The sequence below is a fragment of the Eptatretus burgeri genome, chromosome 13 (assembly GCF_056783735.1).
Source record: "Eptatretus burgeri isolate ZD-2024b chromosome 13, Ebu_testis_v1, whole genome shotgun sequence".
Lineage (NCBI taxonomy): Eukaryota > Metazoa > Chordata > Myxini > Myxiniformes > Myxinidae > Eptatretus > Eptatretus burgeri.
The window spans coordinates 67,201,077-67,224,328 of NC_140973.1; the positions used below are offsets into that span (position 1 = coordinate 67,201,077).

At 41.2% G+C, this 23,252-nt stretch overlaps 1 protein-coding gene across 11 annotated transcripts in view; it reads right to left on the bottom strand.

Annotated features, from left to right (window-relative positions):
* Window positions 1-23,252, bottom strand: part of LOC147014701 (neuronal PAS domain-containing protein 3-like) — a 449,452-nt gene that overhangs the window by 43,622 nt on the left and 382,578 nt on the right. For all 11 annotated transcript variants that reach the window (XM_085852846.1, XM_085852849.1, XM_085852841.1 and 8 more), the window contains one exon: window positions 10,721-10,833. In XM_085852846.1, the coding sequence (XP_085708972.1) occupies window positions 10,721-10,833 (113 nt within the window). The remainder of the gene's footprint in view (window positions 1-10,720; window positions 10,834-23,252) is intronic.

Here is a 23,252-nt window from a genome sequence, read left to right on the forward strand (position 1 = left end):
GCAGTTTGAAAACAGATTGCAACAGCAGCAAGAACAACACACCAGCAACATCAAAAAGTTGATCATACCTGTATAATAACGGGCAGGTATCATTGTAAAGTTCACGTCAGTTTTAGTTAAGTTTACACTCGGTCTGCATGCATTTACCCATCTGTCATCACAAACTACTTCAGTTTAGGCTGTAATGTAACGCTTTAGCCGGCAGCCAAACAACCCTAAATCTGCAGCCAAATGTCTCCTGCCGGCTGACAGGTCTGCCTGATGGAGAAAAAAAAAACCTCTAACTAATTCACTGGGCAGATGGCCAAGTGGGGAATCTCTGTTCAAAGCCTTGGGGCATGTTCACACAATGTTCCATGTAGAGTGCTCACAGTCCCAATCCGGTCATAGTATGCCCCAAAAGTGTTTAGGTCTATGAATAAAAAAACAAGCTTGTTCATGTGTGTTATTCTGTCTACCGAGAATGGTAATAGCTAAGGGACGCAGAAAGGGAAGTAATGGGGAAATATATTGGGGGTGAAAAAGAGAGGAGAGAGAGAGAGAGAGAGAGAGAGAGAGAGAGAGAGAGAGAGAGAGAGAGAGAGAGAGAGAGAGAGAGAGAGAGAGAGAGAGAGAGAGAGAGAGAGAGAGAGAGAGAGAGAGAGAGAGAGAGAGAGAGAGAGAGAGAGAGAGAGAGAGAGAGAGAGAGAGAGAGAGAGAGAGAGAGAGAGAGAGAGAGAGAGAGAGAGAGAGAGAGAGAGAGAGAGAGAGAGAGAGAGAGAGAGAGAGAGAGAGAGAGAGAGAGAGAGAGAGAGAGGAGAAAGATAGGAGAGAGATAGGAGAGAGGAGAGAGAGATAGGAGAGAGGGGAGAGAGAGAGAGATAGAGAGATAGAGAGAGAGGAGAGATAGATAGGAGAAAGATAGGAGAGAGATAGGAGAGAGGAGAGAGAGACAGAGAGGAGGAAGGTGGGAGGAGGGAATGGGAGGTGAGAGGTGAGGAGAGAGGAGGGAGAGAGAGAGAGAGGAGAGAGAAGAGAGAGAGAGACAGAGAGGAGGGAGGTGGGAGGAGGGAAATGGGAGGTGAGAGGAGAGAAAAGAGAGGTCAGAGGAGAGAGGTGAGAGGAGAGAGAGGGGTTCAGTTGTGGATCAAGCATTTGTCATTTATGAATATTTTTCTTCTGATTTTCAATCTTGATCCCTTTTGTACTCACATGTCAATCAAACACGTTGCTTTGACAAAGCTATTAAATATTGGGCCTGTTGCGCCTGGATTGCAGTCAGGTGGTTCTTCCGACTTTCTGGTCTTCTACCATCTGCCCTTTCCATGTTCTGCCCCCATCCCCCCCTCCCAGTTATCTGCAGGGTGCACACATATTGCTCGGCATCCCCTTCTGGTGAAATTCCCAAAATCCAGAAGGCTGAGTGAACTCCACTCATTCGTTCCTCTTTCCTCAACTGTGGAACTAACCTCAGTCTGTTCAATCTCAATCTTCCCTCCAGGACTTTATGACAGCTGGTCATCACCATCTCAGGTCCTTCATTCATACCCGTGATAATTTATACCCCCATTCCCCTCCCAAGCTCACTTCTTCTTTTCCAGGGTTATTGTGCTTTCTTGATTATTACCTAACTTCCTCATTCAGTTGTTCCATTGCTCTTTCATCCCCGCTTTTCACTTCCTATTCTTTGAGCCCTTTACTTGTATCCATCTTTTTCACCCCCATGTCTTCCTCCTCCCTTCCCCCACCCAATTTGCTCTCATTCATTCCCTCACCCATTGTACCTCCAAATCTCCCCCTCTTGTAGTTATACCCTATACCCTGTTCTTTGTTATCCTTCAATATTTCCCCCCTTTCCCCTGTGTTCATCTTGTTATTTTCTGCGTTACAGTTCTTCCACAAGCCTCAAATTTGTAGCCACACACACACACACACACACACACACACACACACACACACACACACACACACACACACACACACACACACACGAGTGTTGCCCTCAATTTATCGTTTGTGTTCACTGTGCTTATCTCCATAGCAGATGAGAACACATATTTTTCCCTCCGCCACCGAAGGTGAAGGAGCGTATGTTTTTTAAATATGCATTTCAATAAAATAGACATTATCAAAACTTTTCGACTTGCACTCCTCAGGAGAAAACCGCAAGCAGATGAAGAAGCACCACCAAACTCTCATTTTAGCGCCAAAAAGCACCAAACAAGAATTTGTCCGAACTTTATGTCTATTTTTCCTATGATGGCTTGAGTGTCTGACAACTGTAACACAGTCAACGTTGAGTCATCAAGAAAACCACACCTTAACTCTCCCTCAGCTAATTAGCATAACGTTTCCGCTGGTCCTTGGTGATTCATTTCCACCTACTCATTATTCATGATATGGTTCCACCAATCAGGTAATCTCATCCTTCCTTTCTCTCAACCAATCAACTTTGAGGATGTTACATTGTAACCAGTGTGACCAGTCCTCATTTTCATAAATGCCAAGGTGAGCCAATGAAAAAAGCCAAGGAGTGGTCACAATGATTGTAACTTTATAAGTGAGAGTTTGGTGCTTCTTCTTCATCTGCTTGTGGTTTTATCCTGAGAAGTGCAAGTTGAAAAGCTTTAATAATGTCTGTTTTATTGAAATGCATATTTAAATTTTGTTTTACGAATCAAATTTCTATTTGTTTTTATTAGTCTTGCCCCAAAGGGGATACAAGACTATTGCAACACGTGTGTGTGTGTGTCTACAAAGGCCTGCAAAAGTATTCACCCCCCTCCAAAGTTTTCACATTTTGATGCCGCCTGAGCTTATTTCATGATGCTTTCAAATCAAAGTTAATATAAAGAGTCTTCGCAAACTACTCCAACATGATAAAGATAAAAAAAAAACATACTGATAAAATGTGAATCATTTATTAACAGAGAAAACCAGATGATTCTCAGTTGCATAAGTATTCAAACCCTTTGCTGAATTAATGCAAAATCACTTCAGGAGTAAAGTATTTGTTTGAAAAGTTACAAAATAAGTGTAATAGTTTTCACCTGAATGTAATCACTGGGTTGATATAAAAATTAAGCTCCCTCTCTTATCTGAGGAGTTTTAAGGTGCAACTCACTCGGTCAACCAACAAAGCAAACATGAAGACCAAGGAGCTTTCCAAAGAAGATAGACATAAAGTGGTGGAGAAGCACCGTTCAGGAGAGGGTTATAAGCAGATTTCTAAACCACTCATTATCCCTTTGAGTATGGTGAAATACATTATTAATAAGTGAAAGACGTATCATACCACCCGGACTCTACTCTGATCAGGTCGCCCATCCAAACTCAGCAGTGGGCAAGCAAGAAACTGGTTTTTGGATGTCACTGTAAATTCAACAATGACTTTAAAGGATCTACAAGGCTCTATGTCCAAGGTTGGGGTCAGTGTTCATGAATCAACAATATCCTGTTCCCTTCACAAAGCTGGCCTCAATTTACAGGTGGCAAGAAAGAAGCCAGTACTGAAAAAGTCGCATCTAAAAGATCATATGGAGTTTGTGAAAAAGCATGTTAATGATACTGCAGGCATGTGGAGAAATGTTTTGTGGGCAGACGAGAGAAGAATTGAAGTTTTTGCTCTTAATTCGAAGCGTTACGTCCAGCGCAAGCCGAACACTGTACATCACCCAGTCGACACCATCCCAACTGTGAAGCATGGTGGTGGTAGCATCATGTTATGGGGCTGATTTTCATCAGCAGGGATTGGCAGGCTTGTCAGGATAGAAAGGATAATTGATGGTGCAAAGTAAAAGAGAATCTTTGATGAAAACCTGCTTGAGTCAGCCATGAATCTGAAACTGGGTAGGAGATTCCCATTTCAGCAGGACACTGATCTGAAGCACAAAGCCAAAGACACACTGACTTGAACCCAATTTAACATTTATGGCGAGACTTGAAGATTGCAGTCCATTAACGATCCCCATCAAACTTGGCAGAAGAAGAGCAATTTTCACATGAAGAATGGGCAAAGATTTCACCATCTCATTGTGTAATGCTGGTAGAGACTGACCCAAAAAGACATAGCAGTCATTGCTGCAAAAGGTGCTTCCACCAAGTACTGACCGAAGGGGCTGAATACTTTTACAACCAGTGAATTTTGATTTGTACGTGTTTTTTGCAGGTATTCCTGACATGTAACCTCCAACTATAACAGTGTTTAGTTTTATCTCTTCAGTGATGAATGAAAAAGTTAATTTTGAAAAATTGTTTCTGCATAATTCGAAATTCATCTAAATGTGGCATTATTGGTTTGGGGTTAATACTTTTTTAGGCCAATGTATATATTTTCACTTCAAAAATGTTTTTCTCTGCAACAACTTGTCTGATCAATGCAGAACTTCAAACATAAGAGGAACTCCCCATGGAGAATATTTTATCGATAACTCTGACATCACAAGTCACATAGTATAGTAGCCATATTGGATTAAAGGGAAAAATTTGAACATCATTTTTTTTCCAAAATCGCTCAATGAAAAAAATTGAAACTTGGCATATGTCATAAACTCCCCCATAGGGTATATAGGGTGATAAGGATGATGTCATCTGTGAAGTGGTATTCCAGCCAGAATGAGTTTAATCGAAATCCTTATCTGAAAAATCTGAAACTTCATATATCTGATTTACCACCCGATGTGAGAGAATAATTTAAATTATGACCTCATAACTCTGCAAATAAGTTGTGTGACACAATATGGTGCATGTATGATGCAGGTATATGGGCCCCAATAGTAGTAGACCATATTAGTAGCGTATTCAGTCAACAATGGTATTTTTGTTCAGAATGAACATGCGAGGCAAGACTATGCACTCTTCAGTGCCATTCTAGTTATTATAGGAAAAAAATCTTTGCGCTTTGTTACAAACAGGAATCTTACATCTCGTATGATATTGAAGGATGTAATTCTTCGTGGCCACTCATAAATTACAAATATAACATTTGGCAGAGTTTTGATCTCTTACCCTCCCCTCCGTCCTATTCCCATTCCCATATGCCCACCTTCCTTCCCATTTCCCTTCTTGCTATTCTCTCCAAACTTCCTTTTCCTTTTCTCAATTATTCTTCCCTCTTTACTTCCTTTTTTAATGTAACCTCACCACTTTGCATACCAAATAAATAGATGATTATTTTCTATTTTGGGAGTTTTCGTCAACCTTGTCTTACCGGGTCCCTTGAGGCCTACCCATCCTTCCTCTCAAGGTGTACGATCGTTTCTTTTGTATTCTCTTCCTTTTACCTTCAATTCCTATTTTCCCCAGTTTACTAACGCCCCATCCCTCCCAACTAAACACTCTGTTTCTTGTCTTAATTTAAAGGAAAAAAAAACAAACAAAAAAACTACCTTTCTCCCTGCATACCCAAGAGTCCTGATCCCTCTTCTTCTTCTTCTTCTTCTTCTTCTTCTTCTTCTTCTTCTTCCTTCTGCTAGCACACCATCTATCTTCTATTTGAGCTGACCGACTCTCTCCATTACCTTCACAATTTCTTCCGACAATTTCTTCCTACAATTTCGCACTGCTGATACCACATGTGAAAAGGATGAATGTCTAAACTCGGTGTTTGCATCGAAGTCTTGTGTCCGAAACCTAACGCTTTCTATCCCCACCTTACCCAGTCGCACCCAACTGTCCCTAGACTCTGTGTCCTTTTCTTCTGATAAAGTGGAGAGCTTGCTGTCAAACCTTCGACTCAGATTCTGCAACAGGTCCAGATGGCATCAGCCCACGTGTCCTAAAAACCTGCTCCTCTGCTCTTGCTCACCCTCTCTCTGTTCTATTCACCCTCTCATTTGCTCAAGGTCATCTGTCATCTGCTTGGAAATCAGCAAACATTACTGCCCTGCACAAAAAGGTGCAAAAACAGATCCCTGCAATGACAGACCAATAAGCCTTCTCCCAATCATCAGCAAAGTTATGGAATCCATCATCGTTTCAGACATTAAATCCTTTCTCCTCTCGAATGGCTTGATTTCCGATCATCAATTTGGTTTCAGACCAGGTCACTCTACCTGGATATGCTGCTTCTGCTCTCCCAACAATGGATACAGGTACTCAATGCCGGACATGAAATCAGAGCCATATCCCTCGATATATCGCGTGCTTTTGACACGATCTGGCACCCTGCCCTGCTCACCAAACTCTCTTCCTATGGTATCCAAGGCCATCTCCACTCATTGGCTCGCTGACTTCCTCTCCTGTTGCAGCTAACGTGTGGCCCTAAATGGAGTTCTTTCATCCCCTCCTCCTGTCCATGCTGAAGCTCCTCAAGGCAGCGTTCTGGGCCCTGTTCTTATTCTGGTTTTCCTCAATGATCTCTCCAACAATCTGGAAAATCCTCTTTATCTCTTTGCTGATGACTCCACCCTCTGCTGTACCATCTGTCATCCCTCAGACCAGCAAGCAGAAGCTTCTTCGCTCTCTGCAGATCTGGGTAAAATCACAAACTGGTCCAACACATGGAACATGTCTTTCAATCCAGACAAATCTCACACTCTCACTCTGTCTCTCCAAAAGGACTGTTTGGAAAACCTCCCCATCTACTTTCTCAACAATCCTCTGGAAGAAGTCCTTTCTTTCAAGCTTCTGGATCTCACTTTCCGCCATGATCTTTCCTGGGAAAGTCACATTTCCAACCTGGCCTCCAAAGCCAGTCGCCGACTGGGAATCCTCCGTCGTGCAAAGTCCTTCCTCGGCCCACCTGAACTCCTGACCACATACAAAGTTTTTGTTTGCAGCCTGATGGAGTGCTGCTCTCCCCTCTGGGCTGGTGCTCCTGCCTCTCACCTTTCTCGGCTTCACGTAGTGGAAACCAAGGCATTTTGGATCATTGGTATCTCCCACGATGAGGCTGAGTCTTTGGGCCTCTCACTCTCTCACCGCAGGCAGGTCAGTGGGCTTTCTGTTTTCTACCGTCTCCTCTCCGTTCTCCTCCCCTCCCCCCCTGCTCTTTCTGCGATTTGTCCCCACCATATTTCTGCAGGGCGCTCAAGGTCCACCAACAACCCCATTCTGGTAAAATTACCAAAATCACGAATCACTGCTCACCTTCACTCTTTCATTACTCTTTTTTTCCCACCTTTGGAATAAACTCCCTCACTCTATTCAATCCCATTCTTCCCTCCAGGCCTTCAAAACAGCTGTTTACCATCACCTCTTGTCATCCCCCATCCAAATCCTCGATCTTTTCTACCCCCGTTAATCCACCGCAAACCCACCTTCTTTCAAATTCCCTGCTTTCCTTCCTGAAAGTCCCTGTAGTGTCCATCTTGTATACCCCGTGTTCCCCGCCCCATCCCTCTCCCTGCCACAGATCCCCTAATGTCTCTGTTCCTCACTGTTTTGTCCTTCCCACGCCTCTCTTGTCTCATGCCCCCCTTGCTGTGCGTTGTGTGCTAGCTCTCATACGAGCATCGCCATTGTATACAAACAAAACAAAACAAAAAAATAAAATAAAATAGTTCGGCTTAATGACATTTCTAAATGCGCTTATGACGTCTGTCACCGAAGGTAGGTGGAGGTTATGTTTTTACCCCGGTCTCTCGGTCTGTTTGTCTGTGACAGAATATCTCAAAAAGTTGTGGATGGATTCGGACAAAATTTGGTGGAGACGTTGGTTCTGTAACAAGGATGAATTGATTCAATTTTGGTGAAGATCTAGATCTGGATCCGGATACGACAATTTTTAGAGTGATTCTTTATCCATTGAGTAATTGGGCCCAAAACCAACATATAGCATGATATCTCAAAAAGTTATGAACGAATTCAGACGAAACTTGGTGAGCAGCTTTGGTGTGTGACAAGGAAGAATTGATTCAATTTTGGTGAAGACCTGAATCTGGTTCTGGAAATGAGAATTCTTTAAATTGAACTTATTCTTCACCATGAGAGATGGGACCAAAAACGATAAACAGTATGATATCCCAAAAATTTGAGAACAAGTTCTGACAAAACTTTGTGGATGAGTTGGTTAGGTGACAAAGATCAAGCTGATTAGATTTGGTTCAGGTCAAAATGTAGATCGATCCAGCCTATCAGTGGGATACAAAATGTAAACAGTTACAGCCTGGTTATGCTCTATACTAAGTGCCGTTCTAGTTTGGAAGTGTGATTTCCTCGTATGATTGTTATTTTATTTGTTAAAATTAGGGATTTTCAATGCAGTGAGGATAATGAGGATAAGTAAGTTAATGGGTTGGGATTGGGGGAAGAATCCTTTAAGTGCTTTATATGGCATGCCACAGTCATGACATGGAATCACATCTTTAATGGTATGAGTGTATTCTAGTCGTTAACTTTATCAATATAGAATTTTTCATCATGCGTTACTCATTTTGACTCAAATGGTTACTTTGTATTTATCATGCAGTACGGTAGTACTCCGTATAGAGGGATGATATGGAAGAAAAATGGATGCCCATTCAAATATGTACACAATGATACACAAATAAATTACTACCAGAGTGAAGTCATCAGCATTTAAAAGCCATAACTTTTATTCTCGAGCATTTTCTGAACTACCAAGATTTTAAAAGACCCCAGAATACATCGCTAAAGTACCAGAGTGGGAGATCCCGAAATCGCCAATTTGTACTTCTTCCAATTCTTCTGCTTCTTCCCCTCTCAAAACAATGTAAAACTGTAGCCCGACCTACCTCAATAACTGCTGAAGCCATGATGGTGATTCCAATGTGAGGAAGTTACTTTGGCTCTGGGTTAGTGCACGCAACTCAAAATTGAAAAATATGTACAACATTAATTGTTTTTATGCGATAATCAATTGAACATAAATGTGGACTCAACCAAACCAGGCTAGGATTTTTTTTTGGGGGGGGGGGAGGTGAGGAAGATGTACAGTACCATTCTAAAGGCAAAACATATTATATCCAAACCATCCTCCAAATCAACTGAAACAAGTATTCAAACAATTTAATAACATCGATAGATTTAATCTATACCAATATAACAAAATATATAAATCATTAAGCATTTTTTATTTTTAAAAACGATAATGGCATCGTTTTGCATATGTGGACTGAACCAAAAGCCAGGATTGAGGGTAGGGTGGTGAGGGTGAGAGGTAGAATGTACCATAAGCCAAATTTAATAACATAGACGGATTTAATCCATACCAAAATAACAAAATTTCTGCAACGTTAAGCATTTTTATTACTTAAAAAAATTGCGGAAACAAGAAAAAAAACATAAAAACAAATGTAAAAACATAAGGGATGAAATCTCAAAAAACAATCAAACAAGATAGGAATGTGACCACATTTCGATACCACAATACGACACCACAATCCTCTTGTGGATTACCATCACATCTTTTGACGTTGTTCCATCCCAATCCCACAACAAAAGGCATTGTAATGTGGGGTCATTCCTACCTGGTTTGGTTGTTTTTTTGAGATATCTATGTTTTTACATTTTTTTTAAATATTTTTTTTCTCTCTTATAAATATTGCATTGACTTGCAGTTCAGCCCTGTAACACGATCTCTTCCAAATATAACCTGCCCACAAACAAAAGGTACCTGCATAATAGAATACCATTGTGTGGAGTGATAGCACACTCAAAAGGTAAGTGAACACAAGAAGATGTGGGTATCAATTTCAAGATGGACATACTCATACAAACTGTGTGTGATTGTATACGTATCTTCGTGAAATAAAAGCATATATCAAAATACAAGCAAGTGTGGTGACAGTTTAAAGTCTACGATCTGGATCGCAGGAGGAGGGAAAGACACTTTGCACAGGCAATTCGACAATAAAACAGAATGAACAGAGTACAATGGCTATTGTGCTTTATAAATGTGAATGCATAAGCCGTCCATCACCTGTGGTCACGTGGTGTACAAATAACAAAGGTACAAAAAAATGGGAGATCCATATCGGACATGCTAATGAACCCCCATTTAAACAAGTTTGAAATAGTCTTTGGGGACTCTGATGGACTGTACTCTGTTACAAAGCGTCGGTGCCTCCGAAGCAGTTTCTTGGCAAGGATCATACTGAGTGGTTTGCCATTGCCTTCGCAGCAGTAGTTAGGCCAGGAATTAGTAATTTGTTTATCGTGCCGGCGACAGCTCACCGACTCTTCGCAAAGGATACCATCGGATCTTTACAACCAACTGATGTCAGCAGATGGGAAACCGAGCTTAACGTCCAGCCGAGCGACAGCGCACCAACTGATGAATCACCCTACCTGTGAAGCACTGGGATGGCAGTTTATAGCTGGGTGGGGAATCAAACCCAGGCTAGACAGCTTCGAGGTGAATGTGCGAACATCTAGGACATCCTACCAGCCCCATTGGATGACTAGCAAAGCTTGATTCATCAATCCATCCTACAGTCGTTCCGAATCCATGGTTTCACCAACACCGTTCCTGACACCAAAACACTCAAACAATGTGGGCCCTGGCTTACAAACACACAAAAGTAATAGACATAACATCATTTAAACAGCAAGAGAATTTATCGCGGCTAAATCAGAAAATGACTCCAGAGAGAATGGAGTAAAGACACAATTAAAGTAGGTGTTGACACCACCAGCAAAACAGTGGGACCTCAATGATAAAGGCAACGAATTAATCGCTTTGCCGTTATACAAACACGTGATTGACAAAGCGATTTCCATGCAATTACCATGCACGGTGTTGGCAGTGTGTCAGGTTAGATTCCGGTCGAGCGGTCACCTTGTAGCCGGATGTCTTCACGTGAATTCCTCGCTTGGTCAAAGTCGATTTCATCCGGATAAAAAAGGATCGCTCGAGGATGCAGTCGTCATCCAAAACGGTGATGCCGGAACCTGGTGGAACACGGGGATTATCACGTCTGCTGGCCCAGGAAGACCAAACTTGTTGAAAACAATGACCACTCATCGGGTTCATCTTTAATGGAAGTTTAAGAGGCAGCTTCATTGTATTTTATTTTTTTAATCAGTGCCGAGCAAAAGAAAAAACCTTTGTGCAAAAGGCTGGCTGTGAGTAAGTTCTGTATACTGCCTCATTTTCATGCACCACTCAAACTGGATCGGAAACCCGGCTGTCTCCGAGACTGCCACTTCCATGTTAACTCAGCCAACCGGAGTTGGCTGGCAATTCGAGCTGACTGTTTCTTTTCGGAACCTTTGTCAAGGTGGACCAAAGCGGGATGGGTATGTCACAACACTGACTGGAAAGAGATGATGAGTTTGACATTCCTTTGTTTATAGGTTTAATCAGCTTCATAAGATAATACGGGACTTTCAAAATGATGTATGAATGCTAAATGAGGCCTCTTTGCACCTGCGCAATGTTTGCATTGATTAGGTTTGGCTCGCCGGGCACTTTTAACTCGCCGTTGCTTACGCAAAACCTATGCTTCAAATTGTCTTTTAAACACAATTTTCAGCATTTAGACAAAAGAGTGGCCATTTGAAGATGACTAACCATAACTGTTGTGTTCCTAAATGCAAATCGGACTCACAGAAATATAGGAACACGAGATATATCTGTGGAAGAGAAGAGTTGGGTTCGTACCATTTCATATTAATACAATTATCTAGCGGCGGCCGTGGGTATAACACACATATACACATCAATGGATGCTTCTCCTTTCACCAAAAGATGCAAAAATCAAGTGTAATTTATCTTGTGGCCCCGGAACCAACCAAAAAATAAATACTTATGACGGCACTCACAACCCATACACCTCACCCTTCCCCCCTTTCTCCCAAACATGACTAATAGTAAAGAATATCAATTTAAACCTACCCTGTGCATTTGACAAGTTGCAGATATGACCTTCCCATCGGTGTTAAGAAGCATGAAGGCTTGGTTATAACGTACCATTTTTGGCCGTTCATGGGCTTACGTCACGAGGAGTATTTGTGTAACATATCAACTCTTTGGATGAGTTGATCAGGAAGTTCTCCAACTGTTTCATCATGCAGAAACATACCCCTTTCTCATAGCTATGCTTACGGGTACTTATGGCTTTTTAACTTTTCTTAGTTGTTTCATTCTACAATCCTTATCTGGGAGGCATGAAAGATGTCCAAGGCCACCCTGATGTACTTCATTACTGGAGATTTTCTGTGCACTTTCTACGTCAAAGCAATTACTCCTACCTGCTCTTCTCTTGAGTAAAGTTGAGCAAGATGACCATGTTTGGAAAAAGTGGACAAGAATTACCCCAGTCAATGCTTGCAATCTGGCCACAAATTTGACTTGGATGGGACCCGTGTATGAAACATAACATCAAACAAATGACACATATTGATACTGGAGGCATTGCAGCTCAAGAGCCGAGAGGGTGGTCTAACAGGGGAGACTGTGGACATACCCACATTATACCAACACACATCTCTGATACAAATGGCAAAAAAATGGATTGTGCAAGCAACTGGAAAAGTCGAGCAAAAAAACAGTGCTCGGTCCCAAACACCACAACCACGCATGTACAACACATAATGGAAACTCCACAAACCATGCAACCCACACGTCACCACATCCAATCCAGACCCAAACCGAGCTATGTTCGTACCCCAGAAACACAAAAACAACAAGGACACACACACACACGCACGCACGCACGCACGCACGCACGCACACACACACACACACACACACACACACACACACACACACACACACACACACACACACACACACTCATACACATACACACAATTCCAAATCACGAGTAAATAATAAAAAGAGCAGAGCACACAATCGATGATGTAATTTGACGTTTATTGCTTATAGTCCATGAGCCAGGCAAGAGTTGAATTCCAGAAAGAGGGACTAAAAGCCACTGTGTTTTCCAGTTAGGTTGATATCTGTAGTAAATAAAAAATATGTGATGGACATCTCAAAAGAGTAGCTCAACACCTTTATTGGTGGCCATCTTGGAAAATGGCTGCCTTATTTGATCATATTTCTCTAAATTGACTATAACTTTACGATGGCTGATCTGAGGTATATACAACCCTTAACAAGATATGTTAATTTAAAAATTTGGCACATGCTAGTATAACTTTTGTAAATATTAGTCAATTGTATTCCAAAATAATTGAGAAAAATATGTCAAAATTTGGATTTTTCTCGCACAAAAGTTTCTACACCTGGCATTATGCTCACTGAAATATTTATGATATTGAACTTATTTAAGATGCAGATATAAGGCAAGTATGAGTGTTAATGCTATTCTACACGTTTCAGATAATTACTGGCATACTGATGTAGGTGTTCTTTCATTCATCATCACTGTCTGATGAGTCCTGCTGGTCATGTGCTCCTCATCATCACTGGCCATGTTGGAGCAGTTGTGCAACTTGAACGCTGCTGTACATTTCAGGCCGTTAATGATGCATGAGCATCAGATGGCCGACAAGAGCGAGCACACTCACACAACATCAAATTGAGAACAATTTCGGAAGTGAGGGATCCTGTCATCCACAGGATGACAAAGCTGCCATTTTCACTTGTCCATCCGTGTCCTTGACTGGGGTTCGGAATATCTGGCAAATTGACGAAACTCCATTGCCATATAGCTGCCTCGTAGTTAGATCGATATGTGTGCTGTAGGAGCGTGTATCACATGGTGGAAGCTGTGCTGATTCGAGGTGCCCTCGTGTGCTGCTGAACATTTGGTATCTGAGTTCATTAACTTTCATCACTTTGGTATCGTGATGATAAAGTTGACAAACGAACTCCTGGATTATGCAGAACACGTCATTGGTAATGTTCCAGCTCGTTCCAAGTGATGCAAAGACATCTATGAACTTCTCATCACGCATGAGGGTTTTCAAAGTCTTCATCCTTCCTTGCCAGGCAAATGTGCTGAGGGTGTCACAATCAGTCCACAGATGCAGTCCCATCAAGGATTTGTCCATGGCAAAATACCAAGGAATTATGCCTCGGATGCACGAAAAATGGAGGGACCAGTCCCTCTCTCTGTTAGAATGCAACAATCCAGGTAGAATATCAACCATCTCTATGTATGTTGGAAGCTGTCTGGGGCTCAATGACGATCCTGAAAAGAGCCCTCAGCACAAAACTTTGAGAACAAAAAAAACTTCACAGCTTGGTCCATGCATGAATCCACCAAAATCCATGAGAATGAAGTATCCACCAAAATGAAGGTGGATACTTTGGGCCCACACTGGGAGGACTCCATTCCACATTCTGAAACCCGCATATCGAGATACCAATCAACGACACACACACACACACACACACACACACACACACACACACACACACACACACACACACACACACACACACACACACACACACACACACACACACACACACCTGGGGTGGGAACAGTTACAATCCACACTATCTTCTTGGCAAAGGTCTGCCTGCACACGTGCATGCTCCTACATGCAGCGACCTTTGCATCCTCCCGCTCGACTTACTCTGAATCTGATTCGTACATGCTACAGTCCCCTCAACAGAAGGGGAAGGGTGGGGGACCAGGGGGAGGGATGGGAGAGAGAGATAGAAGGACAGAGAGAGATAGAAGGACAGAGAGAGATAGAGATAGAGATAGAGATAGAGATAGAGATAGAGATAGAGATAGAGATAGAGATAGAGATAGAGATAGAGATAGAGATAGAGATAGAGATAGAGATAGAGATAGAGATAGAGATAGAGATAGAGATAGAGATAGAGAGAGAGAGAGAGAGAGAGAGAGAGAGAGAGAGAGAGAGAGAGAGAGAGAGAGAGAGAGAGAGAGAGAGAGAGAGAGAGAGAGAGAGAGAGAGAGAGAGAGAGAGAGAGAGACAGGTTCAGAAAGAGGGAGAGGGGTGGGAAGGGTTGGGAGGGAGGGAGAAAGGTGAGGGATTTTGGCAGATGTGACGCACAGTTTATTCTCCATCCAAGAGATGACACACGATGCATCATCCTGCCTGTGAATCAGTGGGATGGCAGTTTATAGCTGGATTGGGATTCAATCCAAGCTTCACAGAGTGAGGATGCGTACCTCTCGGCTTTCCTGCCATGATGTGGTGATTCCTTATTTCAGAACTGAAAATATTTTTAGCCGCGTCTCGCATAGCGAACGCTGGCTCTAAGAGAGCTCCGTGTTGTTCTTCTTGTTCTTCTTGTGAATACAAAACCTTTAGGACTTGGCTCTTTTATATACAGGATCCGGATCTCCTTAAATACTAAACACTTGTACACATCCTCGCATTGAGGGTGCCTTTTGAGAGTGTCTATCATCAACTTTTAAATATATATTCGGACATTTGCTTTAAAGTTTCGAAAAGTTCACGTTACTATTTAAAGATTATTCCATTTAATGTTTTGTAATTTCGTAAATACACGATTTTCTCATCATGAACAGGAGCCTCCATGACGGGTCTCGCTATTGGCTCCATCAAGGCACGTGACGAAATATCGGAAGTTGTTGTTGTTATTGCCTTTAGGATGCGGCTCTTGGACACATTTGTCCTTGTTCTCATTGTGATCAGATAATATATTTTGCCTTCCTACCTCCAGTATTGAACCACGGTATCGCAATTGAAACTTGAAGAATGCACACCAAGTAGCTTCACCATGCAATGCACGGAATGTTTGAAGAAACTTTTAAAAGCAAAACGTTTAATTGTGTGGTCGCAAGACTACGTTATTCTCAAGTTTTCCGTCCGTCTGTCTGTATGTATGTAATGGACAGCTCTGGAGGCCAGAGGAGTTAACCGATTTTGATGAAACTTGACTAGTAGGTTCATACCAGGATCTAGTTGTATGCTTTTGAGCACCGTTGCTATGGACGCCACGGTTGCCTAGCAACGGGACTTTGAAATTTTTGAAAAAAATCCAGAAAATATTTATATATATATTTTTTTCGAAAATCAAAAATCGGCTTACAGGTTTTATGCGCACTATAATCAACCTCTTTGTCAAAAAATTTCAACCCTATCTGTCAAAAACTGTATGACTAGTATGCAATTTAATTATATAGCGACCATTCATGTCGCCTACCGGCTTGTTTATATTTATATTTATCTATGCCAAAGTGATGAGTCCTATAATGGAAGAAAAAAAAGGGGAACATCGTGGAAAATAAAATTTCATATAATCAGCGAGCCAGCCACTGCCGAGTTCACTGCAGAACAATATGTAGCCAACAATGCACGCGAGTGCTCCTGAACTTTATTCAAGTCATTCGACATAACAGTATTCAGCAACAGTGTGAATATTGTAAAGCACTTGCCAAGTGGCTTAAGCACTCTAACGAAATGGTTGATAAGAAATGGCTCGCTTGGCATGCGCAAGGATAAAGTACACAAAAAGGAAAACCACAAAGGCTTAGCTATTAAAAATAATTACTTAAATAGGGAATTCAAGCAAAAAATTAACAAAGTTTAATTCAAAGATATAACAATTCAAAGAGAACACAAAATGTCTGCCAACACTTTTCAGTGCTCGAACCAACATAGAGGAACTCCGAACACGAGGTCATTGGAGGTTTAAATTTTTCTTATATGTTTGAATGTCGAAGTGACGGCTAGATAATGAAAACACATTGCATAAATTGTTAAATACAGAAATGTCGTCTAAAAATGAAATTGCACAAAAATTCAGCCGGCGAAGCACCACCCGAGATACTGCCCGCCATCGGGAAGCTTGGTCGATGTGATATATGTACATTATTATTATTTTTCAAGATGTATTGATGCCCAAGTGATGGGTCATACAATGGAAGAACAAAAAGGGGAACATCGTGGAAAATAAAATTTCACATTTTCAGCGAGCCAGCCACCGCCTGTTTCACCGCAGAACAACACATGGCCAAAAACGCACGCAAGTGCCCCTGAACTTTGTTCAAGTCAATCGACATGTGTTTAGTGACAGTGTGAATATTATAGAGCGCTTGCCAAGTGGCTTAAGAACTCCAAGGAAATGGTTGATAAGAAATGGCTCGCTTGACACGCGATTGGCAATCGCCGAACTGCCATATTAAACATACACCGCCCGGACTCTGGAGATTCCAAACAAGCTCAAATGAGCTAAGATCCTCCTCCTCTTAATGATGACGTCATAAAAACGAATATGACGTCATCGATATGTATCAGGTTTGCGATAAATTATCTGTGCTAATGCCCGGCTTGATTCGGGCAAACAAAATTCAAACAGCTTGCCTAGTTACGGAGATAATGGTATAGGCGATTTCCATTAGCGGTCAACTTTTTTTCTCGGAAGAATTTCCAAAATCGGAGATGGTTACTGCCTGCGCGTGGGCTTTCTGCATATACATGGCAAGTTTCACGAAGATCCGATGAAAACTCTGGGTTGTGAAACAATGTCAAAAAATAGGAATGAGATCATAAAAATTGACATGACATCATAGTGATGTATCATATGTGCGGTAATTCATCTTTGCTAATGCCCTGTTCGATTCCCGCAAACAGAATTCAAAAAGCTTGCCTAGTTTCAGAGATAATTTTTAGGCGATTTCCATTAGCGAAGATATTTTGACGTCATAACTTTTTTTCTAGGAGGAATTTTCAAAATTGGAGATGGTTACTGTCTGCGCAGGGTATTTTTACATTTATATGCCAAGTTTCAGGAAGTTTCGATGAAAACTGTAGGTTGTGAAACAAAAAAGTCCACAAGAAGAAGATGAAGAACAACGTGAGTAAGACTTAGAGATCCTCCACAAGGATCTAAAAATGTCAAATATGTCCGAATTGGATAAATGAACACTTTTTTTTAGAAGTGGGAACTGCCTGTAAATTCAATGCTGGAGCTTAAATTTTGTAATTCTGCTTAGTTTAAGAGTTTTTAGAGGTTATCACATGTGCAAAAATGAAATAAAGAAACAAACGCTGATGTCGCTGGGCATTTATAAGCATTGCAATATACCCAGCGATTCGTAGGTATGATGAACAGGCATTCAATAATATGAGTGAAGAAAGTGAAAAGAAAAACTTTATCGTTCAGAAGTCATTGCGGCCTGTTCCAAGTCAAGTCATGGTTGAGCAGGCCAAAAAACATGGCAGCTTCAGACCCCAGCAAAGTTACCCAGGATACGCCTTCAGACCTCAAAGAGTGAGGTGGCCGAGGAAGCACCTGATAAAGGATATAATTAAATAAGGCTTTTAATTTTCTTCAAAAGGGGTATTTGAATCAACTCGAACACCCAATTTTCACTGTTGCACTTCTTTGGAGTTTTCTTCATCTGCACGCAAAGTTTAGGCCGCTCGGTTTTTTTTTTGAGTTAAAGATGAGACACACACACTGACACACACTGCCTTTTATTAGTATAGAAGAAGATACAGTGTGTATATATATATATATATATATATATATATATATATATATATATATATATATATATATATATATATATATATGTACTGAATGCATATATAAATTCACCCTCATGCTCTTCCAGCCAAAGAAAGCTGCATAAAGCAACCAAGAAAAGCCATAAAAGGTAAAGCCCTTTGCTGTTTCAAACCCTACGTGGGTTCCTCTACAGCTGCAGACATGGACATACACAAGGACGAAAGGAGGAATAACATGAAAACAAGTAACAATGACAACAGAGAGGAATGGAAGGAAAATAATCATTGTGTGCAGAAGGGATTTTAGATGGTGTGTGCATGGCATGGATATACACATGGTGCTCAACACAAATATGTGCTAAGTACACACATCCTCAATAGCTGCCTACTTTGCCAAGCCACCAGTATTTGTCATATACTTTTTAAAGCTGATTGACCAATACTTACTTCCACTCATCTTTGTGTGTTCTGTTGGGGATGCATGTGCTGGGTCAGCTGTCGCCACCTTCCCCATATTTGCCGTGGCAAACTATTCTTGTTCGTAAAACGGAAAACGCTCTCACCTACATTCTATGAGATTAGTTGCTCTTTCTTTGTCCTCAAGCTATAGCCATAATCCGAAGCCATCCACCATCATTTCAAAAACACATCCTACAATATATTTTATAAAGTCCCTTCAATATTATATCCCCAATTAATCTTCATTTTTCTCAAGTAAACAAGTTATAATGTTATCTGAGGAAGTTATAACGCAGTTATAAGTTATGACAAAGTTATATCGAGCTCTAACGCAGCAATTTCCTCCCTATAACAGAGTGAGCACAAAAGGATATGATAGCTTTGGCAAACATGCTGAGAAAGGAAACTAAAGCTCAATTGAAGAGTTAGAATGAGAAAGGAAAATGTTTAGATTAGAGCTTAGGAATGTAATGTATTAGGACTGTTAAAGAAACTTCAGACAATGAGAATAATAATAAAAAGTTACATTCTTGAAAAGTGTTCGCCCGAGAGCAGTGAAGTGCAATATGATTGTTTTATTAATGAATTTTTAATGCTTTAAGCAATTTACCAGGGAAAGTGGGTTGCGCTCACTATGTTGATCGGATGGAAGGGGGAAGTACCTGGAAGGGAAATAAACATGGAGTCATAACGAATGCAGTTGAAGCTGGTTCGCTCATTAGTTAATGAAGTTAGATAATTATGTTTTGTCGTAGCAATTACAACACTGTAACAGCCAAATGGAGTTTCACTGAAAGTGTCACAGACCAGGATATAGTAATACTTGAACCCCTCAATATAATACAGTTGATGGATACACTGTATTTCTTTATATTTGCATGAAAACGTTATTTTATTAATTGTTGAGAAACTTGAACATTTTTGGCACTGAATAGAGACCAAATATGATATGTGTCATGTACCTTGGGAGTATTCTACCAGCATCTTCCCAAATCGCATTAGACACCCAAACATGCTAACAGCTCGGAAGTTCACATACCTTTGACTTGTCTTTTTCTGGCTTGACTATAAACGAGTTTGATTCCTCACCCGCCTATAAACTGTCAGAATGGTGCTTTGCAGACAGGACGTTACATCATAGGGTGCACCGTCCTTCTGAAGGATGTTAAAGTGGGTGTCTCGTCTATTAGCCATCAGATGGTGGACTTTAAAGATCCCACCATGTCTTGAACAAATGACAAATTCCTGTCAAAACTAACGGGGGGTTACTGCATTCACAGCAGTCCTACTCTGTTGCAACGATGCGATACTAACCAAGAGAAGAAAACCATATGACAAACTAACCCGAAAACCTGTGATGTTATCTGCAAAATCTCATCACTTCGTGGTGCTAAAATGTAATGATGTTCTGGATAGAAAATGTAAGATCCATCCATTGGGACCTTACTCTGTGCAGAGCATTGGTGCTGCCTAAGCAGTCTCGTTGACTACTGGGTACAATCCTGGACAGCTCACCACTCCAACACAGGGTACCAGCAAGCTGGCACTCATTTTGGCAACCTCAAAAGGATGACAGGCAGAGTCAACCCCACTTGGTATTAATTCAACAACCAAATGGGATTTGAACTCAGGATTCCAGCAACCAAAGCCCACCACCCTAACTTATTAAGCCAACACCAGGATAGAAAATGTAAGTTCCATATTTGGCTTTTCCCCATTGCTTGCTTTTACCAATATGCCATCGTAGAACACTTCTCATCGATTTCAACAGGGAAATGATGCGGGATAATCAGACGTCAAGGAGCAGTGTCGCGAGTTCAACCCAAGTCAAACAACTATGGCAGCCAGAGGGTTGATGCAAGGGAAAAGTAAAATAAGGATCAACTTGTCCAGGTACTTGTGGAACATAAATGAATACCATCCGCCTGCAATGCGGCTGTGGCGATATTGACTCAGAGGTTTTCATTTTTTAATTCGTTACGGCCTTTTGGTGGCGAATTAGTTGTGGGAGAACACAGCGTGGCTTATAGACGCTTTAATTTCTCCAGGTCGCGGAGTCGCCTGGGTGTTTGATCGCCACTCACCATTAAGCAGCCCTGGGTCCCGACGCCTCCACCAAACCGAATATTAATGGTGCCACATTTTTGCCTGTCTCGTTATATTACTGCACCATCTGTCTTAATACTGATTATCGGAACGCGAAATAGCTCAGTCCCCTAAACCAAGCAATATATAATTCTGAGCAGCTTCATTCCACTCGCACTTCAGCTTATGCTCACTGAAATGTTAAATTACAAATTCTTTCTTGTAGCAAAGCCATAAATGCTTTCAATTAAAATGGATTAAAGTGGAACACTCAAGGCCTATTTATTGCCATTTTAATCATTATTTTCCTTTCTCTATTCTTTGTCTTAACAAGATTTCCACCTCCACCCCCTTCCTTCCTTTTTTTTTTCTTCCCCGGATACAGTTGTGCTCGACATAATGAACTGTTGTTGGAACTCATCGCCCAACACCGATGTTACAAATTACGACGAGACGAGAACGCTTCGCAGGAAAGTTTTTGCACTATTTGATCGAGGCATTTATGACCTGGCAGCTGCTTGATGCCTTAATTATCACCCCCAAAAAGCCTCCCTGTATAATCCATCGACCTTGCTGTAAGATGGAAATATTCCGCCAAGGGGTGGACATTATAAGTCAGGTGAGAAAGATTCCAGGCATATGGTCCTTCTTTTTTTTTTCTTCTAATCAAGGACATATATTCATAAAGTGCTCTACCCTGGCAGCGTGCCTCCTCCCATGCCAGCCTTGCTCTCTGCAGCACCTTGTACAGCCTTGAATTCTCATTTTATTGTCAGCAATGATTATTATGTGCTAAAAGCCATTCTCAGGCCATGCTGGGTCAGCAAATCACCAGAAAGGCAAGTGAAGAATATCTTGAAGTGTGAACCTTCAGGTCGAGGTCTGGAGATCCTAGTTTAACACCTCAGAGTATTTTAACTCCCAATGGAGGGCCAACATGTGGAAAGTTATGGAGCCAGTGGCAGTTATACACCAGAAAGGGTCACAACAGTGCAGGATGGTCTCACCTAAAATCAAACCATTTTCCAGAATTTGTCTGATTCTTTGTGAAATATACTGTGACCTCTTTAATGTCGAAACAATTGTGCTGAGGTTAGGACAAATGAAGTCATGCAGTGAACAACAAGGGGAATTGAACTGAACACATGACTGCATGCAAACACATATACACAATCTGTTTGTAGCAATGTTTATCAAACCATAACTTCATTATACGTGGATGGTGAGATGCTTGACAATGTAAACGGACATCAAATAAGAACAGATGGTAATATCATGTCAAAGTGAAATCACGATGATACTAACAATAAGAATTGCAGTGGGTGTAAGAGAAGGCACTAAAATCTAGAAAATATGGTGCTATTCCTTACTGAAATAATCATCGAGTAATATTCCGTGTAGTGTAAAATGTGACTTCAACAATATCATGCAGAGTTGTTAAATATATCATGGGAATTTAAGGCCAAGTAAAAAAATATACCAGTTGATCATCCAAATTTTTTTCAAAAAGGAAAGAAGAGGCCCTTTTATTTGTTATTATTTACTCTTCTGGTCAAAAGTTTTAGAACACCCCCATTTTTCAGTTTTTACTGAAATTTAAGCAGTTCAAGTCAAGTGAACAACCTAAAATGGTACAAAGCCAAGTGGTAAACTGCCAGAGGTTAAAAAACAAAGTTTAGGTCACAAAAAACTGAAAAATAATGTAAATTTCAGAGTTGTTAAAAAAGGCCCTTTTCAGGGAACAAGTAATGGGTTAGCAACTGCAGCTGTTCTGCAGCAATGGAAGTAAATTAAGCCTTGAAAGTTGATGCAAACAATTCCTTCAGGTGTCCCAACTTTTGTTGATTAGTTACAAAACCTCTGTATAAAAGCAGTGTTGGAACAGACTGTGTTGCTACACCCTCTGAAGCATTATTTGGACAATATTGCACTGCAGGAAGTAGTATATTGCTATCATAATGGTGAGAAAAAGACAATTAACAAAGGAAAACAGACAGACCATTATAACCCTTAAAAGTGTTGGTCTTTCCTTCAGAGAAATTGCAAAGAAGCCAAGGTGTCAGTGAGTACAGTTTCCGACACCATCAAAAGGCACTTGGAAACTGGAGGAAACTCTGACAGGAAGAGGTCTGGCAGACCCAACGCCACAACAAATCAGAAGACAAGTTTCTGAGAGTCAACAGCTTGCGTGATAGGCAGCTCACAGGACAGCAGCTTCAAGCACAGCTTAACACTGGTCGAAGTAAGGAAGTCTCAGTTTCAACTGTGAAGAGAAGACTTCGGGCTGCAGGCTTGACAAGTCGAGTGGCAGTAAAAAGCCATTGCTAATATGGCAAAATAAGAAAAAGAGGCTTGCCTGGGCCATGAAGCACCACCAGTGGACTACTGAAAACTGGAAG